Source organism: Platichthys flesus, chromosome 13, assembly GCF_949316205.1.
Source record: "Platichthys flesus chromosome 13, fPlaFle2.1, whole genome shotgun sequence".
NCBI lineage: Eukaryota > Metazoa > Chordata > Actinopteri > Pleuronectiformes > Pleuronectidae > Platichthys > Platichthys flesus.
Genome location: NC_084957.1, coordinates 5,596,918 through 5,623,740, shown reverse-complemented (window position 1 = coordinate 5,623,740; position 26,823 = coordinate 5,596,918). Strand labels below are relative to the sequence as shown.

The 26,823-nt window shown below is 41.6% G+C and overlaps 2 protein-coding genes across 6 annotated transcripts in view; both read right to left on the bottom strand.

Annotated features, from left to right (window-relative positions):
* The window catches only part of epb41l5 (erythrocyte membrane protein band 4.1 like 5), a 31,642-nt gene extending 16,373 nt beyond the window's left edge, over positions 1-15,269 (bottom strand). For all 4 annotated transcript variants that reach the window (XM_062401868.1, XM_062401871.1, XM_062401870.1 and 1 more), the window contains exons 1-11: positions 15,106-15,269; positions 13,880-14,091; positions 7,570-7,674; positions 6,453-6,495; positions 6,188-6,266; positions 5,590-5,634; positions 5,126-5,178; positions 2,432-2,552; positions 1,928-2,015; positions 1,532-1,620; positions 1,376-1,445 (exon numbers count right to left, since the gene is read on the bottom strand). In XM_062401868.1, the coding sequence (XP_062257852.1) occupies positions 1,376-1,445; positions 1,532-1,620; positions 1,928-2,015; positions 2,432-2,552; positions 5,126-5,178; positions 5,590-5,634; positions 6,188-6,266; positions 6,453-6,495; positions 7,570-7,674; positions 13,880-14,059 (873 nt within the window). In that variant the 5' untranslated portion in view covers positions 14,060-14,091; positions 15,106-15,269. The remainder of the gene's footprint in view (positions 1-1,375; positions 1,446-1,531; positions 1,621-1,927; positions 2,016-2,431; positions 2,553-5,125; positions 5,179-5,589; positions 5,635-6,187; positions 6,267-6,452; positions 6,496-7,569; positions 7,675-13,879; positions 14,092-15,105) is intronic.
* A 1,511-nt stretch (positions 15,270-16,780) lies between these two features.
* ptpn4a (protein tyrosine phosphatase non-receptor type 4a) overlaps positions 16,781-26,823 on the bottom strand; it is a 54,823-nt gene continuing 44,780 nt past the window's right edge. For both annotated transcript variants that reach the window (XM_062402529.1, XM_062402530.1), the window contains exons 19-27: positions 26,665-26,821; positions 25,606-25,772; positions 25,088-25,178; positions 24,910-24,971; positions 24,003-24,149; positions 22,864-22,992; positions 20,999-21,147; positions 20,749-20,884; positions 16,781-20,649 (exon numbers count right to left, since the gene is read on the bottom strand). In XM_062402529.1, coding sequence (XP_062258513.1) covers positions 20,260-20,649; positions 20,749-20,884; positions 20,999-21,147; positions 22,864-22,992; positions 24,003-24,149; positions 24,910-24,971; positions 25,088-25,178; positions 25,606-25,772; positions 26,665-26,821 — 1,428 coding nt within the window. In that variant the 3' untranslated portion in view covers positions 16,781-20,259. The remainder of the gene's footprint in view (positions 20,650-20,748; positions 20,885-20,998; positions 21,148-22,863; positions 22,993-24,002; positions 24,150-24,909; positions 24,972-25,087; positions 25,179-25,605; positions 25,773-26,664; positions 26,822-26,823) is intronic.

The following is a 26,823-nucleotide window of genomic DNA, read 5'->3' as shown; positions in this document are numbered from 1 at the left end:
TGTGTGTTTGTGTGTCTCCCACAGTCTCAACATCTAGAGTTTGATTGGTATATTTACAAATTCTGTTTCAATCTCCACCACGAGTCCAACATAGTTCAGTTCAATCCAGTTCAAAAAAGGGTAAACAGATACAACAGATATAATCTGTTCCAGGTTTTACCTCAACACATCAGCATTACCATATAAAATATGTACGGGGCACTCATGGTGTTGATGTTGTAAACAAGCAAGTGAAAAGTAAAATCATAAAACCTGTGCTATAAAATTGAAGTTGTATTTGGGCTTCCTCCAAGTCAAATGATTCAATAACAGACCATCTCAGAGCCACACCTCCACCTGCATTGTTTTGCTTTTTAATTACTAACAATGTAGCATGTGCTGCTTATGCTGTCAGATTGATCCCAGATCCTCTCATGCTCTTATAGATCTAACATAAAGTTTTACAGAGAGCGGAGACCTGCAACAATACGACCCGACCATCACGATGAATTTGAAAGTAAGACTTCCATAGTTCCAGTGGAGCCAGAGAGGCAGAGGCAGACAGACATGCTCACGTACACACTGTACTTTCCAAATGGATACCTGTCCCTAAAACTCTGTTCAGGATGTGTCACCCTCTCCACATTTTACACAATTTACTTTAATATGTTGAACAACTGTGAGAAAAGTTTGACAAGAATCACAGCTTGTCTTTTCTCCCTTGGTTTACTAAAGCTCTTTCTGTGTGTGTGTGCGTGTGTGTGTGTGTGTGTGTGTGTGACAAGAATCTTTTGAGAGGTTTAAAAAATGTTTTGTGCTTGTAAAATATGTACAGTAAATTTATGTGGTGACAAAACTACATACATTATATAACAGTTTAGTACAGAGTTGGAAGGTTAAACCTCTTTGTGTGTGTGTGTTTGTGTGTGTGTGCGTAGGAGAATGGTGCATACCAGAAATACCGGAGGGGGCATGCTTCTTTATTAACCTCAGTCAGACCTCCAGGATGGGCATACACAGACTATGTTTCTCTCATATACACTGGCCTCTGGGTACAACAATACAAAGTCTTGTTTCATTACGGTTTGGAACAAACCTCTCTCAAGGCTCCGGCACTACTTCAGACAAGCTTTTATTATGAACAAAGCAAACGCTGTATGTTCATACTTTCTCTTTCAAGTGATTTTAACACGGCTTGCATGGTCTAGTTTGTAAAATATGATGCAAAACGTTTATATGTGGTGAAACTGAAAACTATTGTTCACAGGGGAAGCCTTGGTTTTGAGTGCTTAAAACACAAACTGTGTTCTAACTAGGTTCGATACAAAGAGGGCTTAGATAGCATTGTTCTGTATTGTTAACATTCCACTGTATGGCAGGGTTTGCTAACGCTCACCTGTTCGTCATCCTCCACGACCACAAGGGTCAGTTTGCTCTTCTTGAAATCTAGTCGGGTGATTTTGGGCCTAAAGCAAAAAGGAAGAATTATTAAAATGCTTTTATAGAGTATTTAAATAAACATTTCAGTTAATGAGGTCATGAGCTAATTTACCAGAAGAAGAGGCCGATCTTTGTTTCTCCTTCAAACACCAGAACTCCAGTGGGTGTCAGACCAAGACTGTACTCATTACCGTCTCTCGCCTGCAGGAAAGAAAGGTAGGAAAAGAAATGAAAGAAAATAATTAATCATTAGCACACAGAGGCTGTGATCTGCTGTGGACTGTTTTCTAAGATTCAGTCAGGTCGACTAGTCTTAATTGAAATTTAGAATTATCCCTGATTATGAACGATCACATATTCACGTATTTATGCACCTTCATTCCAATTCCTGTCTTTTATGAAGGTCAATTCCTGTTTCAGATCTCAGCTGTGCTATTGATCAACTCCATGTATGTGCATCTATGTGAAACCAGATTATAAAGTCCATGCTAGTGAGACGGTCACTTACCTGGACCATGTGCATGTCCACTCCATACATTTCAAGCCATTTTGCTTTGTTCAGGTAGTTGATCTCAGCTTGGGCCGGAGTCTGACCTCTGAAGGAGAGGAGGGAAAACAGAGTAGAACACGCAATGTACACAGGAGATAAAGTCCATAACCAGATGATCACACTACAAGTACACCAGCTGCCTCTTCTTCCAAATAACAGGATCTGTATTTGCATTTAAGTGATTTGATTGGCTAGTGCTTGTGCTAAAGAATTAATTTGAACTGATTTGATTAGCTGGAGCCTCCGCTGCCTCATGAAAGGTTGAGCTCGACTCAGTTTCTAATGCACGCTGTGCAAGCAATGCAACACAATGGAACCACAATTCAGATCGGCAATGCGTGACGTCAACTTCTCAAAGTGAATGAGCAGCAATTCAGGATCTGCTTTAGATCCCTCTTTGTTAATATTAGGTTTAATTGACAGCCCACACATACAGGACTTTAGTAATAGTGGAAAGCTTACCTGCACTCTTTCCATGCGTTAAATATAGCCAGCTCCACGTCCTCTGTTTGGTCGGGGACGAAGCGAAATTCTGTCACCAGGTCAGCATTGTGCTCTAATGGGTCACAGTCGCCTAGCTCAGCTGAAAACACACAAACACAAATAATAAGAATAAAGTTATAATAATAAAATAAAATAGAAATACTTGTCAGTTCAAACCCTGAGCTGAATATGTCCAGATGATGAACAGCTGTGTTGAAGGGTTGAGGTCATGGACTGAATTATACTGTAAAGTCTTATATAATGAACTGTAACAGAGTACAGTTCAACTAAAGACTAAATATATTCTTTAAAAAATCTGTTTATTGCTGTTAAATGTTAATAAAACCCTCACTATCAAGTCTGGGAGAAAAACACGTGTCTTCTACTGCGGTTGTAGCAAATAGGAATCCTAATGGACAAAATGACAAACCAACAAACCCTCCCTTTATTTCCCAGTGCACAAAGCTCTGTGTAGCTTCAGGTCAGGGACTGATGTCTCTGGACAAGAGGCCATAGATTTTATCAGAGGAAAAAGCTAAATCAAAAGGGAGGGCTGGACAGGCAAAAAACATAAATCTCCACGAGATAAGAATGAGAATAGTATGTTGAAAACAAGACAATGGGAAAACCCGTATCTCTGTTGTGTGGAGAAATTGGACGGAGACTGAGATGTCTTGGTTCTGATGGTTTGAGTAGATAAGAGACACGAGGCCTCGCTGGGAGCTCTTCGCTGTTTAGTCAACCCAGATGTGAGCAAAGATTCAGGACACAGAGGAGGGAGTAAGGTAATTTCATTCTCTCCCTGTCCCAGTAAATGTCAGTGGACTAACAACATAATTCTGAGAAAAAAGGGAAGACAAAGGGAGAAAGCTCAACTGAGGGAAAGAGAGAAGACAGAAAGCGTACTGGATTAGGGGGCCTCTGAAGAGGATGGAGCACTAATGAGCTGGCATTTACCCCACAGTGACTGAGTGAGTGAGAGTGTGTGTGTGTGTGTGTGTGTGTGTGTGAGAGAGTGAGAGTGTGTGTGTGTGTGTGTGTGTGTCTCTCTCCCAGGTTTGTGCACGCAATCCCATTTCATAAAATCTCTACTGACTCATTCTTTGTTCCTCTGATGCAGGACTCTTTATGTGGCTCTTGCAGGTATATTCCTCATTTAGCAGTAAATTATGTATACTGCTATAGTAAGTCCTATCAATAACTGCCCCATTAATGCTTTTTCAATATAATGTAGGCCTATTTGGCAGACAATAATAGTGGAGACTATTCCTGCTTTTATACACAGGTTTGACTGACACAATTAAAACAGTAGATAAGGAGCTAACAATTGAATGGGAGAATTTCACCGTCCTATGAAAAGTACAACAACTTGATAATTAAAATTAATTTACCCATGTTACAGGTTTTCTGAACAAATTATTTAAGTCACGGTCACATGATTAAGTATCTCGTCCATTTTCAGAAAGAAAAACCCAAATACACCTTCTCCTGGTAGCAGTTGCGCATCTCCTGTTAAAAGGTTATATAATCAATACTCGCTGCCACTAGATGTCACACTGAAACAAATATCTTTTAACAAAACAAATCCTTTGTTTGCTTCACTGTTCTCAACAAGATGTGGCCTTTACAATCTATGTGTGTCGATGAGCCCAACGAGAGCAACTTCTTACACAACATCATCTGCATCGTTGTAAGATGTTGTGTGATAATTATATGAATAATAACAAATCTCTGAAGCCCAGCAGGCAGGGTCGGTCTGCCAGGTTCTACTCACGATGAATAGCAGCGCATCACTCACCTAGCCATTTAGCCCATATATTAAAAAAAGCCTGACAGAGGCGACAGCTCACAACTTAAGTTCCTTTAAAACTCTAAGTTTATCCCCCCCGCTCTTAATGTTGCATGGGAAATCACTTCTCAGCCACATGTGTCAGCAATTTCATTCTCCACCACTCCATCCAATGCTACATCCCTCCACTGATTTGCAATCGTATTGTAGCGCGGAGGTTTGTGTGCCTCAGTGACGGGAGCATCACTCAGAGCCGATGGTGATTCACAACGACAGCATGACTGGTTTGAAAAAAGATCAAGGGAAACTCCTGTAAAGCAACAACACAAGACTCCATTCCTGCAATTAGACTTGAGAGAGCGCATGGATCTGATTGGTGGGCACCTTGGTTATACACAGTTCACATGAGAAGTAGGGAACGCCATTTTTATCAGCTCAAAGCTACAAAGTAAGGGAAGGGCCTGGGAGTAGTGTGTGTGTCGGGGGTGTGGGAGGGATATAACAGATTCAAGGTATGCGAACAAAAACAAACTAGTTCTTAGAAAAAGGGGAAAGGTTCAGTGCAGATGGAAAAACTTCTTGGATTACAAGCATATTCAATCTTTAAACTGTCAAACTGTTTGTCAATCAATCAATAAATCAAATATTTTTTGTATAGCCCGTTTTCATAAATCTCAATTCGTCTCATAGGGTTTAACAACTGGTGCTCTACTTTGTCTTGACGGGTATTTTGGGGCTCAGTGCAGCGAAGACAGCAGACGTCTAAACCATGTACTGCAGCTCACGCCGCATAAAACACGACACTGGGAACGGCAGGTGAGGCAGAGGTGATTCCAATTACCAAAACAGAGTGGGAGAGGATCCAGGAGACCTGCTGTGCTTACCCTGTAACGAGAAGGCTGCCAGCTCCACCGCGGTTTCAAAGGAACATTCGAGCCTGAAAACACAGACACACGTGAAGTCAGTCACAGATTCAAATTAGGAAACGCTGACACAGGCCACCAGCATTCCCCTCTGACCGTCACTGGGACCCAGTGGACTCTGCCACTTCCTATTAGTCATCAGCCTTGATACACACTCAGCAGGTGTTGAGCAAAACAGGGAGCAGATACAGAGAACTTCAAAATGAAGCAGGAGAAGTTCTGAGTCATTTTTTTTAACCTACAGCTTCATGTTTCAAGTAGTTTACACTTTAGTTAAATTTAATTACTAATGCACAACACAATATAACACAACTGTTTGCATGACTTAGTCTAAGAACTGGGTACAGAGGTGTCTAAGATGCTGTCATGTATACATTGACACCACCATAATGTTGTGTGACTTGTATGAGGTGATAATTACTTACTTGCCACTGAGGATGTCTTGCTTTAATTGTAACACAAATAGGTATCTGAAAGTAAAGCACAATAATACACTTGAATATAGTGATGGAATTCTACTTAACTTGACAGTTTTATGGGATATGACACAAAAACATTGATCATGTTGTATCTGCACAATGTGACCTTTGTTGACTGAAAGAATCGAGGCCTGATTGCATAAACTAAGGTATTTATTCAAAACCTTGATGTCCAGAGAAGATCCTGACCTTTGGCTAAAGAAACAACCTCAACCAGAAAGGGAGGAAATAGTTAAAGGTAGAAAGATCAGCTTCCCATTGGGCTGCATATTACAAACCAACCTTTGTGTTGTGTACCAGGCTCTGAGCATCAAAGTGTGACAATACTGTTAGAAGTTTGTGTCTCGTTCCTCGTTGTCAGAGTGGGTTGGCTAAATTGCCACGACAGATCATGGTGAATTGATTTAAAGCTCAGTCACAGACATTCAGTGATAAAGTGCTGCTCCATGGCTGGTTCATCCAAACACACTGACTTCTGAAGGTTTGTACACAAGAGAGAAAGTGTGCTACAGTAGACAGTTTACATCTGAATGTCTCAACTCACCTGGTGAGCTCCTCGTGCAGGTTGTTGGGTTCTGAAGAGTAAAACTTCACTCTCAAGTGAAGGCAGTATGGTGGACCGACTGTAGAATAGATGAATTATCAGTTTTAACAAAGAAATAAGCAACCATGTAGTTATAATAACCAGTAACAGGATGAAGAGAAATTGTCGAATACATATAGATGATATAACAAATTGGATGATTGCAAGTAATTATGAATGTTTTGGGAAAGGGAAAAGAAAAAGGTAGAGTCCAGTGTTTACTTACTTTTCACTTGCTTTTTGATACTTTTCGTAACATCGAGCCAATGCTGAAAGAACATGAAGGTTAATAATTAAAAAAGTACAATATCTACAGAGAGATGGAGTTTAATATCCAAAGTATTCAATTATTATGGCAAGTCGGTCATCATTTAATATATATATATATATATATATATATATATATATATATATATATATATATATGTACATGTCTGCCCAAGAAAACACAGCATCTTCATATTCAAGGTTTAGTACAAAAAAAGAAAATGATATAATTTTTTGTTCAGTTAATGAAAAGGAAGGTCCTGGAAGGCGTGTGCAGATATACACACACACAGTAATTCTTCTTGGTTCTGGTTCTATGAGGCATGAACAATGTCAAGGAGAGTCAGGGGTGGTTGTGTGTGTGTGTGTGTGTGTGTGTCTAAGTTAGAAAAAGATAACAGAGGAAAACGCACACTCTAGTCTACTCTCCCCCACATTCCTTATTTCAGCCCTCTCTCTCTCTCTCGGACTTCATACGCTCTCCCACTCTTTTGCTCTCTGGCTCCACTCCTCTCCTCTTTGTCCTTCCCTTCTGCTTCATCTTCACTCCCACTGACCCTGCGTCCTTCACAGCGGATCCTTGTGAAGGAAGCAGACCAGTGACTTTTAACACTTTGTCTTTGCGCACGACCTGACTCCCAAAAGATTCCCATAACCAATCCATTTAGCCCATTCACGGAGAGGGAGAGTCCCCGTCTCAAGCTTCTCACCAAGTGGGTGAATGGTGGACTGACACTTGAAGTCTGGCTAAGAAGAGGCTGCCTGAAGAACTTAGTGAAGCATTCAATAATAACTTAACTGAAACGAAAAAGATAATTTCCCTAAAGTAGATGAGCGCACAGTGTATTTGATGTTTCACACAGTTTTTTTAATAGCATCAAATAACTAAATTAAAATTAAACTTACGAGAAAAAATTAGCAATTAAACTAACATGGAGGAGATTAGGGTTTTGACCAATACTGTAGCCAGTCACGACAAGGGAACAAAAAAACTTTGGCTTCACCTTTTCAACCCAACATACTATGGCATGAAAAATAAAGAGTATAGGGTAACAACACTGCATCTCCAGTCTTACCGGCACTTGTGCAGAGTCCATGAAGCGCAGTCCGAAGTAGTCTTTCTCTACGATGTCCAGATGATACATGATCTGGTCAAACAGCTCCTCACCTTTGGCTTTTTTCTGAGCAGAGAAACATACAAACAAACAAATTGCCTCCAGAGTCGTGGACAAAAACACAGTTTGAACTGGAGATATTAAAAGGAAAATTCACAGTCATGCATTGTCAACACAAATAACTTGGTGAGGAAGTTGAGATGATTCTCAGGTTGGTTAATATATCAACCATCTGTGGTCGTAAAGCAAATGGCATCCAAAACCGGTTACATCACAACAAAAGAATGTTCATCATGTTTACAGTTTTAGATGCTTAACATTCTTCGGAGAGATTAATATCCAGAAAGTTCATTGGATAAATAAATCTAGTACATTTGCAATCTTGATGATTTCTGTTCTGTTAACTAACGAAACAGATTCATGTCAATTTATCTGTTGATTACTTTTTTGATTAATTTAATTTAAATATACAGACTTATACAGAAGTTCACAAGAAAAAAAGTTCCTTTCAAAGTGGTTTGAGCTTTCTCTGTTGACCCGCTCCAAAATACTGTTTGGAGTTTCTGATTTGTGTTTTTATGGATTTGAATTGAGACAAGAAAATATTAACATGAAGTCTGTGAATAGGTGTTGCCCTTTCTGACAAGGCCGTACCAGTTACTGCCTGTTCTCGGCCTGGAACTGGGAGATCTCCCTCTCACACACACACATCAACACACACACACACACACACAGACACACACGACTTCTAAACCCCACCATGAGGCACAGCGACAGGGTTGCCACAGTAACTGGGGTTGAAGTGCCCCAGACGCCCAGGAGCAGGGGTGGGGGGGGGGGGGGAGTGGGGTGGCTGAACACATCATGTGATCATCTGGCTTTGTGAAAAAGGTGCAGTCCAAGATCAGCCAGCAGCTGTTATTCACCCCCCTAAAAAATTGAAATCCTTAACTATTTGGTTGTACATTAACCAAATATACAGCAGAAGTTATACTCTTCAACAAACGTACTACAGCTGCAAACAAATAGAATATTCACTTTTTCACAGGACTTTATTTTCTCTCATCTATCAATCAAGTGAGAGGCCTGCTGAGGGTAACAGGTAACCAGTGAAACACTGAAGCAGGACCAGAGAAACATGAATAAAAACCAGTCACGCCATTCACGTACTGTCAGGTGAATGAAAACTAACATTTCAATTTGGTTTATAGAGAAATCATTCAGAAACAAACTACGTTGAATATGTAGTGTCTGAAAAGAAGCAAAAACATGGTTGAGTAAAGGGAGGAGACCACAGGTGCCCTTGACGTTTCCCTAGGTCTCCTCAGACACACACACACACACACACACACACACAAACACACAAACACACACAAACACATGCCCACCCCAAGAGAGCTGCTGGGCAGAGTAGGGAGGCTGGCCCCATGCTAGCTGGCATTGCTGAGGAGGCATACCGCACCCCGACGGTACCCAGGGAGAGAGAGTACAAAGGACTCATTGTGTGTGTTTGTGAGTGTGTGTGTGTGTTTTATAGTTCTTGCAGTATTGTTTGGCTGTTTGCAGTCGTTCCACCTGCCTTTGAGGACAGAGCTCTCTCTCTCTCTCTCTCTCAGACAGTGTTGTAATGTTAATGTTACAATTGAGCTGATTCCCTTATCTGTAGTCAACCGAACAGCCTGTGTTCTAACACATCAATTAAAGCAAGGCCTCATCACACCATTCCAAAACGGTAGAGGGCTCAGGGATTTTAAGAGAAAGAAGGATTCAGTTGGGTGGATATTTCTTTTACTTGACTCTCCTCTGACAGATCAGATCCGGTGTCTTGAAAGTATATTAGTTTCACTTAATTAAAACTGCAATCTTCTTTTCCCAGAAGTCCCTTCTTCTTCTTCACCATTCCAAAACAGCAGTTGTGTTTTACTGCCAACAGCAAGAAACTTCTTTTAAAGAGGTAAAGAAGAAGAGATTTCCGGCAATGTGGTGTTTAGCCAGAGCGAGATACAAGATGCAAGGTTCACAAACTGGCAATATTTCACATAGGAAAGTCCCACAGGTGAAACGTTATAATATTGTTCAAAACTAAAACTAGATCACAAACTAAATGACCAAAAAACAACATTGTGTCAATTATCCTCTGCATGCATTTGCTTTTCAAAAGGTTTAACCTGAACCAGGCCTTACAATAATGATATCAGTTCCATAAAGGGTTAGCTTAAATACATTATATCAATTTATTTTAAAGTTATACTCTTATTAGGTAAAGAAAGGAAAATGTTGAATCTTTATGTATAAATAAATAAAGCACGCGCTTCCCCCTTTTTTAAGGGCAACAAATCCATCAACGAGAGAAAATGAAGGAGGTGACGGCGTATACATTTACATGGACAGCAATATTCAGACCTCTGACCATATTCGCAATAAGATATTCTCATTATGACGTTTACACGAGTTGCTAATAGAATATTACATTGATATTCTTGTTCACATGTTACGCGGCAGAGTCTGATTATAACATGTAAGCTTTACATTCAAATACCTGTTCACACTCAACAGGACATGTGTTGTTAAGTAGTTAGTTAACTGGTTTATACTGATGTAACAAAGTGCTGTGAAAACTCAAATAGGACATTTTAATGTGATTAGGACGTATACATGTCTTCGTACTGCGACTGAGGTAATGTCTTAATTTGATTATTGTGTATTCCGAGAATTACCTTATTTGGATTACGGTAATGCTGTTTACATCACAGTGTCTTATCCAGACTATTTTCTTAATCAGGACAATATCGCAATATTGATGTTTCCTGTAAATGTGTCTAATGCCTAAAGAGGCTAGTGAGTGGGGGACAGAGGAATAAAAACAGGCCTGTAAATACATAAAAAGCAAAGAATGTGGGTCTGTGTGGATTGATGTGTGGACATGGATGCTGCAGCACAGTGGTAACCCTGGGAGAAAGCTTTGGGTGGCCTTACATACCAGGAACTCCGACAGCTGGAGAGCCACAGTGAGTGAATGACTCCTATTCAGTGTCCGATTGTGGCTGTGTGTATTTACAACCACTTCAACACATAGAAAACTAAAAACAAACTGCACCATTTAGCAGTGGCGCTCATCCACATTTCTGCCACCAAGTTGAAACAACATCTTTGTAGCTGCAGGACAACACAACATGATACCAAAGTACAACAAAGGGAGGAAATCTAGTCTGTTTTTTAATTGACAACCAAAGTGGGTTTGTGGGTTTTATCTTGCATAACACCTACTGCACAATATCTAGAAAACTGTACTCTACACTGAGAGCTAAGTCAGACCATTGGCAGCTTGTGCTCTAAGAACTTTTTCTCACTGACTGTCAGGCTGATTCACTGATAGTGGGAAGCTACTATGTTTCCCTGCAGACTTTCCCAACTTCGAATGTTCACTTTTAGAAGTTTTTACCAAATGTTCACACTGTTCCCGTTATCAACTGAAACCAGAAGCAGTCATGTTTACTCTTTAGCATTTCTCCCATAGTTGCTGCTGCTGTCGTAAGATGTAAAACATTTAAACAAAGCAGGGCTCCTAACTGCTGTGTTATTCTTATTTCCTTATCACGTAGAGAGTTGGATGATAAGACACAAGTGTTTGCAGAAGCTACCTATATCGGGGGGAGGGGGAAAAACAAAAGGAAGCTCATTTTTAAAGCAAAACCAAAAAGGCCAGAACTCTGCTGGAATGCATCCAGCTCGATACAACAACTTTCTTCAGGTGCACGATGCCTGGGGATTTTTAAACTGGGAAAGTGAATTTATACTTGATTAACTCCATCAGCAAAATAGGTAATAAAAAAACAACAATTAATAAAGCAAACTGCAGTTGAAGATGCAAAAGCTTCCTTCTTCTCTAACTTGATTTTAATTAATTACTTATAATTCCAGATGGTGACTACACATCCTCTACAACAAAAGTTACCTGTGGTGTACCACAAGGGTCAATTTGAGGCTCATTTATCTATTAAACCTATTTATATGCTTCCTCTTCGACAAATCCTCATATGCCACAACTTCTGCTTCCACTGCTCAGCAGATGACACACAGATATGGCAAAGACGGCCTAGTTGCTGTGCTAGACTGTCTAATTGAACAGCTGGATGGCACAAAACTACTTGCAACTCCTCAACTCAAAAGTCAGAAATAATATCATTCAATCCACTGAACCCTATCAATCACATTGAATATAGCCTTGGTGCCTAGTTTAGGGTTAACCCCCAACCACAAATTAAAGAAGTAGTCCAGTCCTGCTTCCTACAAATCAGAACCTTCTCTAAAAGCCGTACTTTCACACCCGACTTGGATAAAGTAATTCATGCTCTAGTCTTCTCTAGACTGGACGACAGTAACTCCCTCCTCTCAGGCAGAAGTCAAACATCACTCTCCTAGTTCAGAAGTTCGGCTTCTCACTGGTCTTAAAAAGGCTTGCTTCTCTCCATTGGCTCTCTGTGAGTTTTAGAATTGATTTGAAAGATTTTACTGATCACTTATAAAGCACACCAGGGTCTGACCCCAAGCTACATCACAGAACTGTTGACCTCTAATGTGCCTGCACGAAGCTTTAGATCCTCAGGTGGCCCCCTCGGCTTTGGAATGGCCTACCTGAGGAGATAAGGCTCACTGAGCCAGTGACTTCCTATGAAATCACTTCTTAAAACCCACCTATATAGACTTGCTTTTATGTGATGTCATGTTTTTACAGTTTTTTTTTACCTTTTATTTTACTTACTCACTTATTTTTATGGCCATATTACTGCTTTTATGTGTTCAAGTTTTTATTTCCTTCCCTTGCTTTGTTGTCAAAAGCGCTTTGTAAACTCTGTTTTTAAAAGGTGCTATATGAATAAAGTTGATTATTTATTATTTTATAGCCTTGTAAAAATTCCAGTGATTATTTCTGCTCGACTACAAACCAAAGAGCCAGTGAGAGGAAGACAAAAGGTAGAGAACAGTCCAATCAGATAACATTCCACCGGAAGAGAGAATACAAACACAATCTGAACTTTCTATGCACATAATACTGAGCTGACAGGAAGGACTTGTGTTGTTGTGTATTTTTGTGCTTTTTTCTTTTAAACAGTAAAAAGAAATATGGTAATAGTGAGGAACAGTGATCTTTTCAGCAGATCCCTGGGAATATAAGCCCCACTGTTAGATTTACGGATGGGACAAGTCAAGAAGGACAGTTAGAAACCAGGCTGGCCTCACTGGAATGCTGTGGGTCGGAAAGAAGGAATCCCAGTGTAGTATTAAAATCCAGGGGAAAATAAAGAGAAATATTTATTCCCTTACTTTAAAATTAAAGTTACTCAATTGCATCATAAGTTGAATCATGTTTTCTCTAAGTATAGTCTGATATTATCTAAGAGAAAAAACTAAGTAGATCAGCATAAGAAAGAGGTGGAGGACAGGAAAGGATAGACAGATGGGAGTCAGTGGTGGGAACAGAGACGTTCTGCTCTGTGTCCACTGGATGAGACCAACGTGTCACATGATGCGGTCATGTGATTATGGGTGTTCTCAAGAGAGGATCATGGAATTACAGGTGATCAGGAACACAACCACACACACACCAACACTACATGGGCTTAAAAGGATTGTTCTTCTGACACAGACACACAATTGTCACTGTTACACCTCCAGTGCTTTTGTTCTCCAGGTTTCACATGAATACTGTTTGTTATCTGTCTTCTTGTTTTGTGTGTTCTTAACAACAGCGGAAAACTATACAGCGGACACATTCCTTGTAAATCATGTCTGCTTAAGTTCATGTGTCATCTCTTTCTCTCAATTTATTCTTCCAACACACTTGCTGCCAGGTTTAAAAACTTAAATTAAAAGAGAATGATCCGTGCTTCTGCAGGTGTTAACTTTTTTAGATATTTTTAAGACCTCATGAAAGAATTTAAAGATCTTTCTCAAGTTTGACACCTGAGAAGGAATATCTGATTCGCCAAACTACTTTACACATTAAAGATAATGGGAATTTAGAGAATAAACCTCCAAACACAAAGCTATCTTTAAAAACACATTTTTTTGTAACACAGGTCGCTGTAAATGAACATTGACATAATTAAACCGACATGAACATTTTCATAACTGGCTAGGTAATATATTAATGTCCTTGGATATTTCAAATTACAAAATATCTCTTTTTTTAATCACACTTTTTTAGACCCTGTGGAAAGCCTGAAGATTAATAGCGTATAAAAGTACAAATCCCAGCATTGCTCCTTACCGGCAGCTCGACACTGACGTCCGTCCCGTCCAGTAAGGACACACGGCAGGTGATGATGGACTTTGCGTCCCCTGCAGCAGGGATGTGTGTGATGGCTCGCTGAGCCTCCCTTAACCGGGCTTTCTCTGCATGCTTCCGGATGGAGCGTCGCCCCAGCGTCCTGCGCAGGAAACTCAGCATGATGGGGGAGAGGGAGGGTCACAGTACCACACCTGTGAGGCAATGGAGGACAGATGGGAAACATGTGAGGAAGTAGAAGACTTGAGTATTTGAAAATTAATGTAGCTTCAGAAATGTTTTATAAATTTAATTTGACACTATGCTCACTATCATTTTTGTGTTTAAGCATTTAAACTTCATATTCTGATATCAGTGTCCCTGACAAGCCCTTTTTTGAAACACCTTATCTTACTAGCTGGAGTATTCCATGAGGGACTGGGACACATGTATTTATCATGTATACTGGGATATAACCAGATTTTTTCATGTTCCATGCAAAAAGCATAAGCCTGATAACTGGGAAACTGATAAACATGTAAACAGTCATATATAAGCTGAAATGTGCTTAAAGTGACGGTAAACAAGATGTACAGTAAAGTTTAAAGTTTACTGTCAGAAGCTAACAAGTTAGAAATATCAAAGCAAACTATGTGTATGACCTTTTACACAGTAACTCTGCTGAGGACAAGGTAATTAATAAATAATATACAGCTGGTTAATTTAATTGCGAGTCTCTTAAATAGTTTTTTCTAACAGTAAACGTTTGATAATCAAAAGTACGAGGTAAACACGATTAGCCGAAGGAGTCAGATAACGGTACTTAAACGTTAACTTGATTTCTCATCAAATAGAAAAACCCCGCACGGCGATGGACGGAGCTTAGCGCGCTGCCAACATCAAATACACAAACCGTGAAAATATACAAACAAACACACAAAAACACGCAACACAACTGCGGCGATATAAGAACAAACTTCACAACACGACAATTAGCTTCTTTTCCCAAGTTCCAGGCCCGAGGTACCTGGTGCAGGGAGAAAAGCAACAGGTGTGCGTTTGATTTGTCGCACGGGCTCTCCGGCGTCGGGCGCGCCGATTACTTTACGACTCCGCCTGTGCTGGGGTGTCCCCTGCTCGGCAAAACAAACGCCGCCTTCAGCTCCCGGGCGCTGGATAATAGGACGGACACTTGCTGCGGGTTAGGGTTAGGATGAGCGGCTACTTACCGCGTCGTGCTCGCACCAGTTCACCGGGAAACCATCACGGGAGCTAAGCACCGAGCCGGGACGCCTCCATGTTGTGCGAAGTGCGCTCGCGACCCTGTTTCTCGTGTTCGATGCTGCTCGTCACCGCTGCGGGGTCATTTCCTCCCGACAACAAGTAGGGGGCGGAGCTCTGCACCGGATGTGACCTCACCGCAAAGCCCCCCCTTAACACAACCTCATTAGCATATTTTAAAGAGACACGTTTTTAAGGGTTGGCGTGAACTTACTATCTTTTTCTAAATCAGGAAAAACACCACATGTTTTTTGTGTGTTATTTTTTACATTAGCTGCTAATATTATCATTTTAATGATTATTGTAATTTGTTATCCGCACGTATAAAGGCTCCAATCACACATATAAAGCCAAGTTTATTCATAATTATACATTAATTCAATGTTGTTTGATTTGATTTAAATCTTCAAAAGTAAATAAAAGTGGCCATTGTATTAATATTTTTAGAAATTTCAATCACACTACGCGAACATGATCACTTGACAACAGCACTCCCCTCTGGTGAGTTTGGGAATAATTATTTGGCAAATGTTGCCAGAGCCAAACTGGGGTTTTGAGTTCAATAACAGTGTGTGTACAAATGCACAAATATTTATTTAAATGCATATATATTTAATCAAATATATGTATTCCAAGTAAGTTTCCTTCAATCAATGTTTTTGTTGACGCGTTCATCTATTGCACTTCTGTCCGTCCTGGAGAGGGAACCCTCACAAGTTGCTACCTGAGGTTTAAAATTTATGTTTATCATTTATTCAGTTCAATATTTTATTTCATGAAAAAATATATCTATGCCTTTAAATCTAAGCAAATTTAAAGCGTTGTCAACAATAAATCAAAAACTGTTACCAAAATGTCACTTTACTGCCTAAACATATAAGAAAGGTCATATCTGTACAACTTAAAATCCTTCTTAAAACGTTCTTTTAAAATCACTATTAATCACTTTATTAAAATGTATATTCATTATGTAATTATTATTTGTATAGCACTTTTCTTAAAGTTACAAAGTGCTATAGAAGTGTTATTTTTTTCATACTATTAATGTTAAAAATGTGCTTACACTAGTAATTTACTCAAAATACAGTGAGGCTACTTCATGTGAGTATATTACCCAGCTGTACTGTGTAATAATACTTAATTCTATCAAATCCTCGTACATTTCAATACATCCTGAAGGGTGAATTACATGCAACACGGAGGGGAAGATATTTATTCAGCAATTACCCCTAGAAATCAAATTTTTGCAAGAACTTCTCTACAACTCTTCCATTTCCTTTTGTTGCTTCCTTGTCTCGGTGGGTTTGTAATTTTTCTTCAGAGGCTGTTGTTTCAGTAATGTAAAATTTTAGTTAACTCATTTATATACTATCTTCTCTCGATGTTAAAACCACACAATTAGAAAAAAGTAAACCCAGGTGATTCTTCACAAGCTTCTCAGCTGGGCTGCGTCTCTCCTGCGCTCGGCAACATTGCCCAACCTCACTTTTTCAGTGTGGAGAAGCAAGGTGATCTGAGGCCACGTCTCCATGCTTTGACAGACAAGCTTTAATTGTTCACAATCAAGCTTATAGACATGTCCAAAGCGCCGTTAAATCATAATAGCAGAAAGAAACAAGCAACTGAGGACAAAGGATTTTATGACACAGGTAAGGAGTTAAACCAAAGGTATAATACGGTAAAACATTTCTCATTATTCTGTGTTCCATTATATATACACTCGCTGTTATAGATTGTTTCAAATAAAACAGAAGATTGTTTTGAAATAGCAGTCTTCAAACACACAGCATTTTGTGTCACATTTGAATCATTCAAAAAGGGAGATGGGGAGAAAAAACAAAATCCAAAAATCAAATAAAAAAAAAATTCTTTCTGCTCACAAATGATTTTCCCTTTTATTTTAAAGATTTTTTTTTCATATACAACATTGTATTTACATCTAGTATTATTTACACAAAATTAACAAGTGGCACTGTGTAGTTAGGAGTTCTTTTACTGCTTCCCTACAGGTGTCTTTATTTTCAAAACAAAAGAAAAATGATAAATTAAAAGAAAAAAAAAAACTCATCAACAACTCATTTTAACAATGCTTTATGTCTCCAACTTTTTTGTAATTTTTTCTGGTTTATTTCAGTAGCACTACCTGCCACTTAGCCTCCTACAAAGTGCTGTCCTTTCCCTACCCGACTAGAACTGTTTGTTTTTTTCATCTTTACAAAAATACAACTAACCCAACCGAGCCCTTCCCGTGTCCGGTACCCTCCAAAACTACATTTGATCAGTACCCTAAACGCACAGACAGTACCGAGGATGAGTCAACATCCAAACACCTTGAACACAGACGCCTCATTGTTGGACATTTTGTGCAGATGGAAAATCTAGCCGCCCCGACTCATCCATTAAGAACTTTTTCACTGCGGTGCCAATTCTTCTGAGCTGTAACTGAAGAGTGGATTGATTCTGATTCGATCAGCCCAGTCTCCGGGTACCAACAAAAAAAAAACAACTGATGGAATTGAGCCACTAGAGGCCAAATCGTTTTTTTTTTGTTTTTGTTCTTTCGATTAAAAGCTCTGGCACGTAGCGATCTGCGATGAAGAACCAGTTATTTAGCCATTAGCCTCAGCTTGTCCTCCTGTGGAAGACGAGCTGCTTGAAACTGCTTCTACTGTACCCCGTGCTCATCTGCTCAGATGTGTCACTCGCCTGGAGGCCGTGCAGAGAGTGGGATCCGTGTATAATGATCCAAAAACAGAGAGAGTGGCATCTGGGGGGCGTGGGGGGGGGGGGACGGTACACAATGAGAAGAATGGACCGTGGATGTTGAGTGGGCTGTGCAAAAATGACTGATGTTGACCGAGGGGGAGTTTTTGTTTTTTGGAGAGTGTCGCAATACAGGAGAGGATTCTTTTTGAAAATAGAGGGAAAGCAGCTTTAGATGCTCTTGTTCCCACCTCGACTTGTGGCAGAAGCAGGACTCAGCTGGTTTAAAAAGGGGGGGAGGTACGAGCACAGTTTTGAAATTTAGGCTCAAACAAGATATGACTCTTCGCCGAGGCTCTTAAAAAACTTGAGATCAGGTTTAGTTTAGGTTTATGGCTTTATGGCACAACCTTTCATTCCAGTTAACGAACAAGCAGGCGTAGACCAGACAGCGGATAAACTATATTTCATGAATGGCAGAGAAAGAGAGGGAGAGGTTGAATACGCACTCACACGCACACACACACACACACACACACACGCGCACACTCACACAGCAGTAGGTTTTTCCAGCAGAGTCCATTGTAGGAGCCAATGACAGCAGGAACTGAAGCAGTGGATAAGAAAAAATATCTCCAGTTATCAAGAGGCTCAAACTCCAATCCATCTCGTTAAAACACATTGACAGCTCAACCCGTCCTAAGACGATTAAGAAAAAGACTCAACGAGCAACTGGATGCTGGGTTCTGTGAATTAGAAATACAAGTCGTCACTTATCAATCATAACACGTCGTTCGTCTAAAAACAACATGTACCTTGAAACTGATGAAGTACCACTGTGAAAGATCAGTATTTAAAATCAAAGTACTGGGTAACTGATCCGTTTGTGCTGCTTCTTTGAACCGTCCACTGTTCCGTGGCACACACACACACACACACACACAAACGTTGAGATCAGATTCGGTTGTGAGCTCCGCCACGTTGACCTCACCCCCCCCCCCCCCCCCCAGTGGAGCCTAGCAAAAAACTGTACTCCATTGGGACATTAAACAAATAGTTAGTCTCACTGGGTTTAATGACAATGGCTCGTAGAGAGCAGTGAGTCATCAGCGGGAGCAGGTCTGTGGGTTTGCTCCGCTCTACAGGTTTCAAAAGTCATGGTTTCTGAATGTGGAAAAATAAAAAAAGGAAGGGGAGGCCAATGGAGGGAGCCGCTAAGGTTTCAGGTTCTGCCACACAAAAGGTTGAGATCAGTTCCCTGTCAGCTCCACCAAGAAAACTCTGGGGATGGATTTTGAAGAAAGAACTGACCTCAGCATCGTTTCTTAGCTTAATCAGGAAAATAGCTTAGATTGTATCTCAGTGCGACCACGTGTCTGCTGGGGCCTCTCTCTCTGGGAGACACCATCTTGTGTTAACACCAAAGAGGTTCAATCTTAGATATCATGAAGTAAACAATCGATGCTCAAAATTTGAAAGATGTCCGGCTCAGAGGCACCCAGGAGACACGGGCCCTGAGGATTGTAAACCAGCTCTACTCCTCACCGCATCAAACACCGGCCACTTCAGAGCACACGCGAGGCAGTCCGCTCGAAACACAGCACAAAGCGAACCAGGGATCTGACTCGGCCCCACGAGAGGTGAGAAACGAGGTCCGTCCGAAACTAAGAACAGAGAAAGCTTAAAAAAAAAACAATAGTACAATAAATTAAATCACTGTTGTTTTTTCTCCACAAAAAAAGTAAAAATAAAGTAGTTAGAAGAAGAGGAATCACTTTACTACCTAAGATTTAATCAGGAAAAAGCGTGAAGCCGTAGACTCGTACAAACAAAACATACAACTTTTTTTGTTCAGTGGACAGGGTTTGACACAAACTAAAACACAATAAATACTCTTTCTGAAGAACAAAAGATAAGGTATATCTCTTCATCAGCTAAAAGGACACTAAAAAAAAAAGGCAGGTCCGTCTGGCAGACTCGCTGAGAAGGGGACAGGGCGACCCTTGAGGAACAAATGAAAGAGGAGAAACGGGCAGGGGGGGGGGGGCTTCCATCCATGGGGGGGGGGCGGCCCTTCCCCTTCATACTTATGGCACTACAGCAACTCCCCGTCCACATTTTACTCTATCGTACTTTTACCTTCTCGTTCTTTGTTTACTTTTTTTTTTCCATACCCTGAACAGACAATATTCCCTAATGGTACCTAGTCAACACAGCTGGATTTCTTTTTTTAAAAATTCTAACATGTCCATGATTTTCACGTTTTGTTTGTTTGTCCTTTTTTTTGTTGTTGTTGTTGTTCATTTTAAATCAGCATAAAGTGCAACAGTGCTTTTTGTTCTCCACTCCGACCACCTGCACGCCTGGTGACCCCCTGGCGCCCCCTGGAGGTCAGAACGTCACAGGTTAGCAGGATAGGCGTCAGGGTTCGCGCTGGTCTCGCTGGTCACGCTGGTGGCGCTCGCAACGCTCGGCTCCTCCAATTCCTCCTCCTCTTCCTCCTCCTCCTCCTCCTCCCCATCCTCTGTCACTTCACCCACGTCCAGCACCTCCACCTCCTCGTCATCGTCGTCCTCTTCGTCCAGCTCTCCCTCCAGCAGCTCCACCCCGGCCGCCTCGTCCTCCTCCGTCGCCGCCGTCTCGTCCATCTCCTCCGCCGCTCTCTGCTGCTCCCCCCCCCTCTCGTCAGTCACCCTCTCTCTCTGCAGGTAGACGGCGGTCATGAGTGGTTTGACCAGACCTTCCTCGTAGACCTTCAGGATGGCCTCGCACACAAAGCGGTACTGACTCTGTCGAAAGAGAGAGAGAGAACGAGAGATGATGTGAAGCCGGTGTGTGTGAAGTGTGACTGAGAGCAGCCGGACACACAAACAGTTGTGTCTACATACCGGTGTTTGTATCATCATGGCCCTCTGGTCTCTCATAGTCCTGACGATGTCTACTGGGTACACTGGTTGACCGCACTCCATTAGACACAATGCCGTCTCCATGGTGATGAGAACCCCCGTCCGACCGATTCCAGCACTGGGACAGAAATGGAAGTTTAGTTGGAACTTAGTGAGAGATTGCGGAGGAAGAGAATCTGAGTTTCTTTGTGTTGTATCTAATAACCTAATGGACAGAAGGACTTCACTGTACCTGCAGTGCACGACCATGGGCTGGTCCTGTCCAGCACGTTTAGTCCGCACCAGCGACACGAAGTCCAGGAAGTCAGTGGAATCATCGGGGACGCCGTGGTCAGGCCAGGCCAGGTACTGGATCTGAGTCAGCTCCCTCTCCTCCTCGCTCTGCTCACACACACACAGACGGAGAAATCCAAAGACTTCAATTTTCATTTTCATGCACTTCTAGCTCAAGTTGCTTAACCACACTGAACTCTGGATAATATCCTGAAGTCATCCAGAGGTGTTGTAAGTGACAACGTGAAGTTTCAAGTCAGCTGCTTGGGTTATCAGGAACGAGCAAGTGGGCGTGTTGACAACGTTTCTCACACGCAACAGATGCAAAACAAAAAAACTAAGAATTCAAATATCCCAGGATGAAAAACAGGAGTCAGACAGAAGACACCGAAGATAATGTCGATGAGATTTGAGAGCTGCTGGCGATAAGGGCCGAGGTGGATAAACAGAACCAGGTGTTTCTCCACAGCTGTACACGTTGCCTCCTGCCTCCTGAAGGCTCCACCCACCCATCACCCCTCACCTCAACAATCCAAGGCCTCGAAAACAAACTGAGGATATTCTGCTGCCTCAGTCAAGACCTAATCATATGAGGGAGTTGACTGTTCTAACACTGTATTTCACGTGGGCGACCTCCCGGCTTGTTTCATTGAGCTCCGTTTCTCAGGGAGGAGGCGGCACGGCACCTTGTTTGTGTGATTATGGCCTTTGACCACGTTATAAAACCGGTTGTGTGAATAACAAACAGTGACTTTATTCTTTCCACGCTGCTGGACCACTTGGTGATTCACGTCCCTGCTTCCCATTTCAGGAAACCCCAGAAACTGATATATTAATATTTCAGGGAATAAAGACGAGGCACACTTCCTCTTGTGTTCAATCCAAAATAAGAGAAGAAGAAATCTGACAAGATGTAGAACAACTGAGAAAAAGGGGTTTTGACGATATTTAAACCAAATAGGAACAACATGCTGTGAACACACAAACACACACACACACACACACACAACTTCTGACCAAAGTTCCCCCTCTTTAATATACTGCCGTGCTGCATCGCCATGGCAACACATCTATCTCCATAGCAACGCTCACAGGCAGAGGAGAATGCTAATTGGCTCGTCAAATAGTCGTAAACTCAAAAGGTCGGGATGCAAGGGCAACACGCGGGGACGTAATGAGGAAACACAGGACGCACATCATGAGGCAGCAGCACCAACACTTCATACTGTTGTGTATGTTCATTTATAACGAGCTGGTATTTTTTAGATGTACAAACTGACACACAAAGATGAATTTAGCTGTTTGTAATCCCCAAAAACAAATGTATGCGCCGTCAGTGTCGAGGGAACAACATGAAAGAACGACTGAGAGCATCAAACACACACTCTGCCTTTTCTGCCTTTCACAACTATCCCTGTCCCACTCTCTGTTGTGTTTCTCTTGCACTTTCCCGGCTGCATCTCAGCGGTGTGTGACTGACTGACTGGGTTGGTTGGGTTGTCTTGGCAACCCGGATCCCAGTACGTGGCCCGCATGTGAGCAGCGGGAGCCAGAAAAAGAACAGCCCACATCGCTCACTATGGCAACACACCTCCTCCAGGGGGCCCTCGGCGGCTCATCCTTTCCCCCGAGACTCCCCCGTGCCTCTCGTGTGATTGGACCCCGGCTCCTTCTCTTTCCTGTCCTAACCTGCCCTGGTCGCCCAATCACTGCCTCCTCCTCCCTCCTCTGCTCCTCCCCTCGTCTTTCTCCCCTTCTTCCCTCCCCCCGGATATTATGATTGTAGACGCAGGTGACTGTGTGTGTTTGTGTGTTTGTGATTACCTCCGTGTTGGTAAGAGTCATCTCTCGGACCAGGAAGGCGGAGTTGCCCTCCTCGTTGTGACACGTGACTGTGAAGTTTCCGTAGGTGGTGGTGCTGTCGGGGTTGGGCCAGTACTGATGACACTTTACCTTTAAACACAGAGTCATTACGTTTAGAACTCAGCATTTCATTAAGTCAGTCACCACTGTTATTCTCTTTACTCCAGAATGACATCTCTTCACTCAGGTCACTTAACCACCTATTATATTTAATACTCACGTTTAAAGCATGGTCAATGTCTTCAGTGTATCTGGAGTCACACAAAACCTCAAATGTCTTGTCACTCAACCCATGATTTCTATGTAACATTTTTAAATATTCAGTCCAGCCAGTCTAAACATTATTATTTTATTTGAAAATTCACATTAAAATGAATAAAATATGTTAGATCCAAAGGTTGAGGATCCTTTTGTCTACGGATGAGTGGTTTAGAAATGTTTTATCCCCCTTATGCTCTTCTATCGCAAGAGAGGAGAAATTGTATTGGGATCTTCTTTGTACCATTAACAAATGAAAAATCACTGGACAATCAAGTTTAGAATCTCGATTCTTGAGTCTTTAATCCAATGTTTCCTTAACTTTGTGGCTGGATTACGCTTTGTTTGCATTGTTATGACACCAAACAGCTTCACTCAGGTTCAGAACAACGGATTTCCATATATTGAGATAAAAGCCTGGTTTCCATCAGGAGAGCTTCATTTAAAAGTTTCTTTTGTCTTTTAAAAAAATCAATCCATCCTACACACACCGCCAAACACGTTTTAACTTGCGCCATAAACCTGCATGCACCACCGAAAGCGAATTTTTCAAAACTCAGTCTTTTTTTCTGCATTGCATTTGTGTAATACAGTGATTGTATAATGGGCTCTGAGCCCTGCATAAAAACTAGGATGACCTACAACTTAATTCAATGCCTGAACGCATCAGACACAGAGTGTTGCCTTGCTGATGTGCTGCTCAGACTTCGTCCTCTATGTGCACACAGAATTCACCGTATATATATAAGGTGTTCAATAAAAGGTGTTTGTATCATTAGAAATGACACGCTGCCGTCCATACATGGTTTCCAGTCCTGTGTTGGAAGAAAATGTCAACGTACCCGTCCCCTCTCGACCTGCGTAGTCAGCATGACCACCATGGATGAGCCTTGTTCCCAGGTCATTTGCCAGAAGTCAGGGCAGGTGTTGGGCAGTGGGCCCTGGCATGCTATGTAGCGGTTTATCAAACTGGAGGCTGGAATCTCCATCTGCCGAAGAGAGTCACAGAGATCAGGACACTGAGGTAGCACATCGCAAGGATCTCACTTTACAGCTTCTTCTTCTGTTCTATTCATAATATGGGATTTGAGTGCTCTCATCAGTGCAGGGAGCTCAATTACCTTCCTTTTTTTAATAAATGCATTAAAAAGTTGGCTGAAAATTCTCTTTACAACTTCAGAACTCTGAAGGTAAGTTAACAGCAGTTCATCTCCTGTTTAAATTCATCCATTAATATAAGCCATTAACAGGCTGATGGGAAATTTAGATGATAGTAAATGTTCAATTACACTTTTTGTTAGCATAAAAAATTGAATCAGGTGAGTTTTCATCTTGTGGATAAGTTCAAGAAACGAAAACCATCAGATTGAGTTTCAACTTTCATCAATACCACCAGTTTCTACAACTAATACCTCAGATCTTCACATGCACAGCGAATAGAAATTAAAAAATTAAATCAATTTTCTTTTTTCATATAATTATTTCCAATCAACATCCACAGGTTGCTGTTCTTAAAAAGACGAGCATCTAGATTACTCTAAAGCAGAGAAAAACATTAAAGTACAATGTCACGTTGCTCATACTCCTACTGTGGCTAATTCATTCACCAGTAAAAAGCCCACGAGTGTATTAACATGTGTTCGGATGGTTGGCAAAACAGACCACCCACCCACCACGTCTCCAACGAGCAAATCGCAGAGGCACCGATGAAACGATGAAAGAGAGAAGTGAGGAGGAAACCAAACTCACATTGATGTAATTTGCATTGATGTAGTCATCTGCGTTTTTCAGAATGACCCGGGTGGCATCGTCTGACAGGAGAGAAGAGGGGTGAAGAGGGGAGAAGTTGAGAAGGGCGGTTGAGCGGTTAACATTGGTACACTTTAAACACACAACGCAACACAAATAAATGTGTGTAGTCACGTACAAGGAGAGATGTCTCTGTAGCGGTTTTTGGAAACGTTCTGAGGTAATTTGGCACACAGCATTGTCATCCCCGGCCTCTTCCTGTACAGTTGCTGTAAGTGAAACAAAATACAGATTTATATTATAGTATCATAGTTGTGGCATGAAAAAAAAAAACTATTATTAAGAATACAGACCATCTTCGGTGATGGAATGGATTTTTCTACAATTTACTTGTGCGATATTCAAGTTTTCATGTGTATGAAGTAAAGTATGCACTGACCATTTAGACATGTGTGTGTGTGTGTGTGTGTGTGTGTTTGTATTTAACATTCCTCTCTGCTAATAGCACAGTTAAACAGGAAGCTGTCGAGTGATAGTGATAACAGACGGGAGGGTTTTTTGGGGGGATGTGGAGGAAGAGAGTAAAGTACTTGAAGTAATCCACCAGCAATCAATCAAAAAGTCCAACCTGCACCTCCACTAACGTGTGTGTGCGTCTGAGTGAGTGTGAATTTATCTCTGTGTCATTCTCCTCACATCAAACTGGGCCAGTATGGCTCCACCGCTCAGGCCGTCCTTCAGTGCTACCATGGAGTCCCTCAGAGCATGCTGGTCGAGCTGGGTGGGGTCCTGAGGGGTCTTCTCAGGGATGTACTGGAAATCTGGCTCCGAATCCGCCTTCTCCTCCACCACGTCATAGATGGCTGCACGGGACAGGGGAGGACATGTGTCACAGATTACACACACGTGGCTCTTTGTGCGACTGGAGGCCTCAGGGGACTTATTTATCTTTAAGTATTTAAAAATGAAAAAAAGCCAACACACTGCAACACCACAATATGTCATTGCCTAACCCTAACCAATGTGAGCTAATAACGGACAAATCAAACCCTGTGAATTCTCTGGCGCTCCTTACATTGACGCCATCTTATATCAGCTTTGATGTAATACAGGATAAAATGCACAAATCCCTCTTTGACCCACTTAAAATACCAAGAATTTCCATGTTTCATCATCTTAAAAAGCTCTCCCTCTCTGCTCTGCTAATGCTTCACAGCCCTCTTCCTACACGGTGCACACACACACACATATAGAGCTGAAATATACAGAAAGCAACGCGTACAAATTCATAAATCTCACTTGCAATCTACAAGTGAGAGTGAGTCGCCCGAGGGGAAAAGCAGGAGCAGAGGCAAAGCTTGTGATCAGACGTGAAGCTGCAGCGGCTGTCTGTACGTTAGCCCGATATTTACTAAGTGGAGATTCATGCATGGCTAAATTAAAAAACAGGTTGCGCCAAAGAAACTAGCTTTTTCATAGAAATGAGTTGTGACTGAATATCTACATCTGGTAGCTATATTTATTTATATATCAACTTATGAAACCATTAAACGAAAATAACAAAAACTGCTATTTCTCAGATTGTCAGCAAACACGTTGCAACTCGTGAACTCTGAGCTTTGAGAGAACTCTGATGTTGTTCATGTACGAGTTAATGCAGTTGTGTAATGATGTTGTGATGTTCATCTGAGACTTTCCATTTGACGGCAGCGTTACAACAGTCCACAGCAGACCCAACCAATGGGATCAACTCACAGTTTGGTCTGACCAATAGGATGAGCTCCCCAGAGTGGCTCTCACAGCTGGCCTTGATGAACATGACCACCTGGTCGTGGGTGTGGTCGGAGATGTCCCGCCCGTTGATCAGGACCACCTGGTCGCCCTCGTTGAGGCGGGGCACACAGAGGTCCGCCT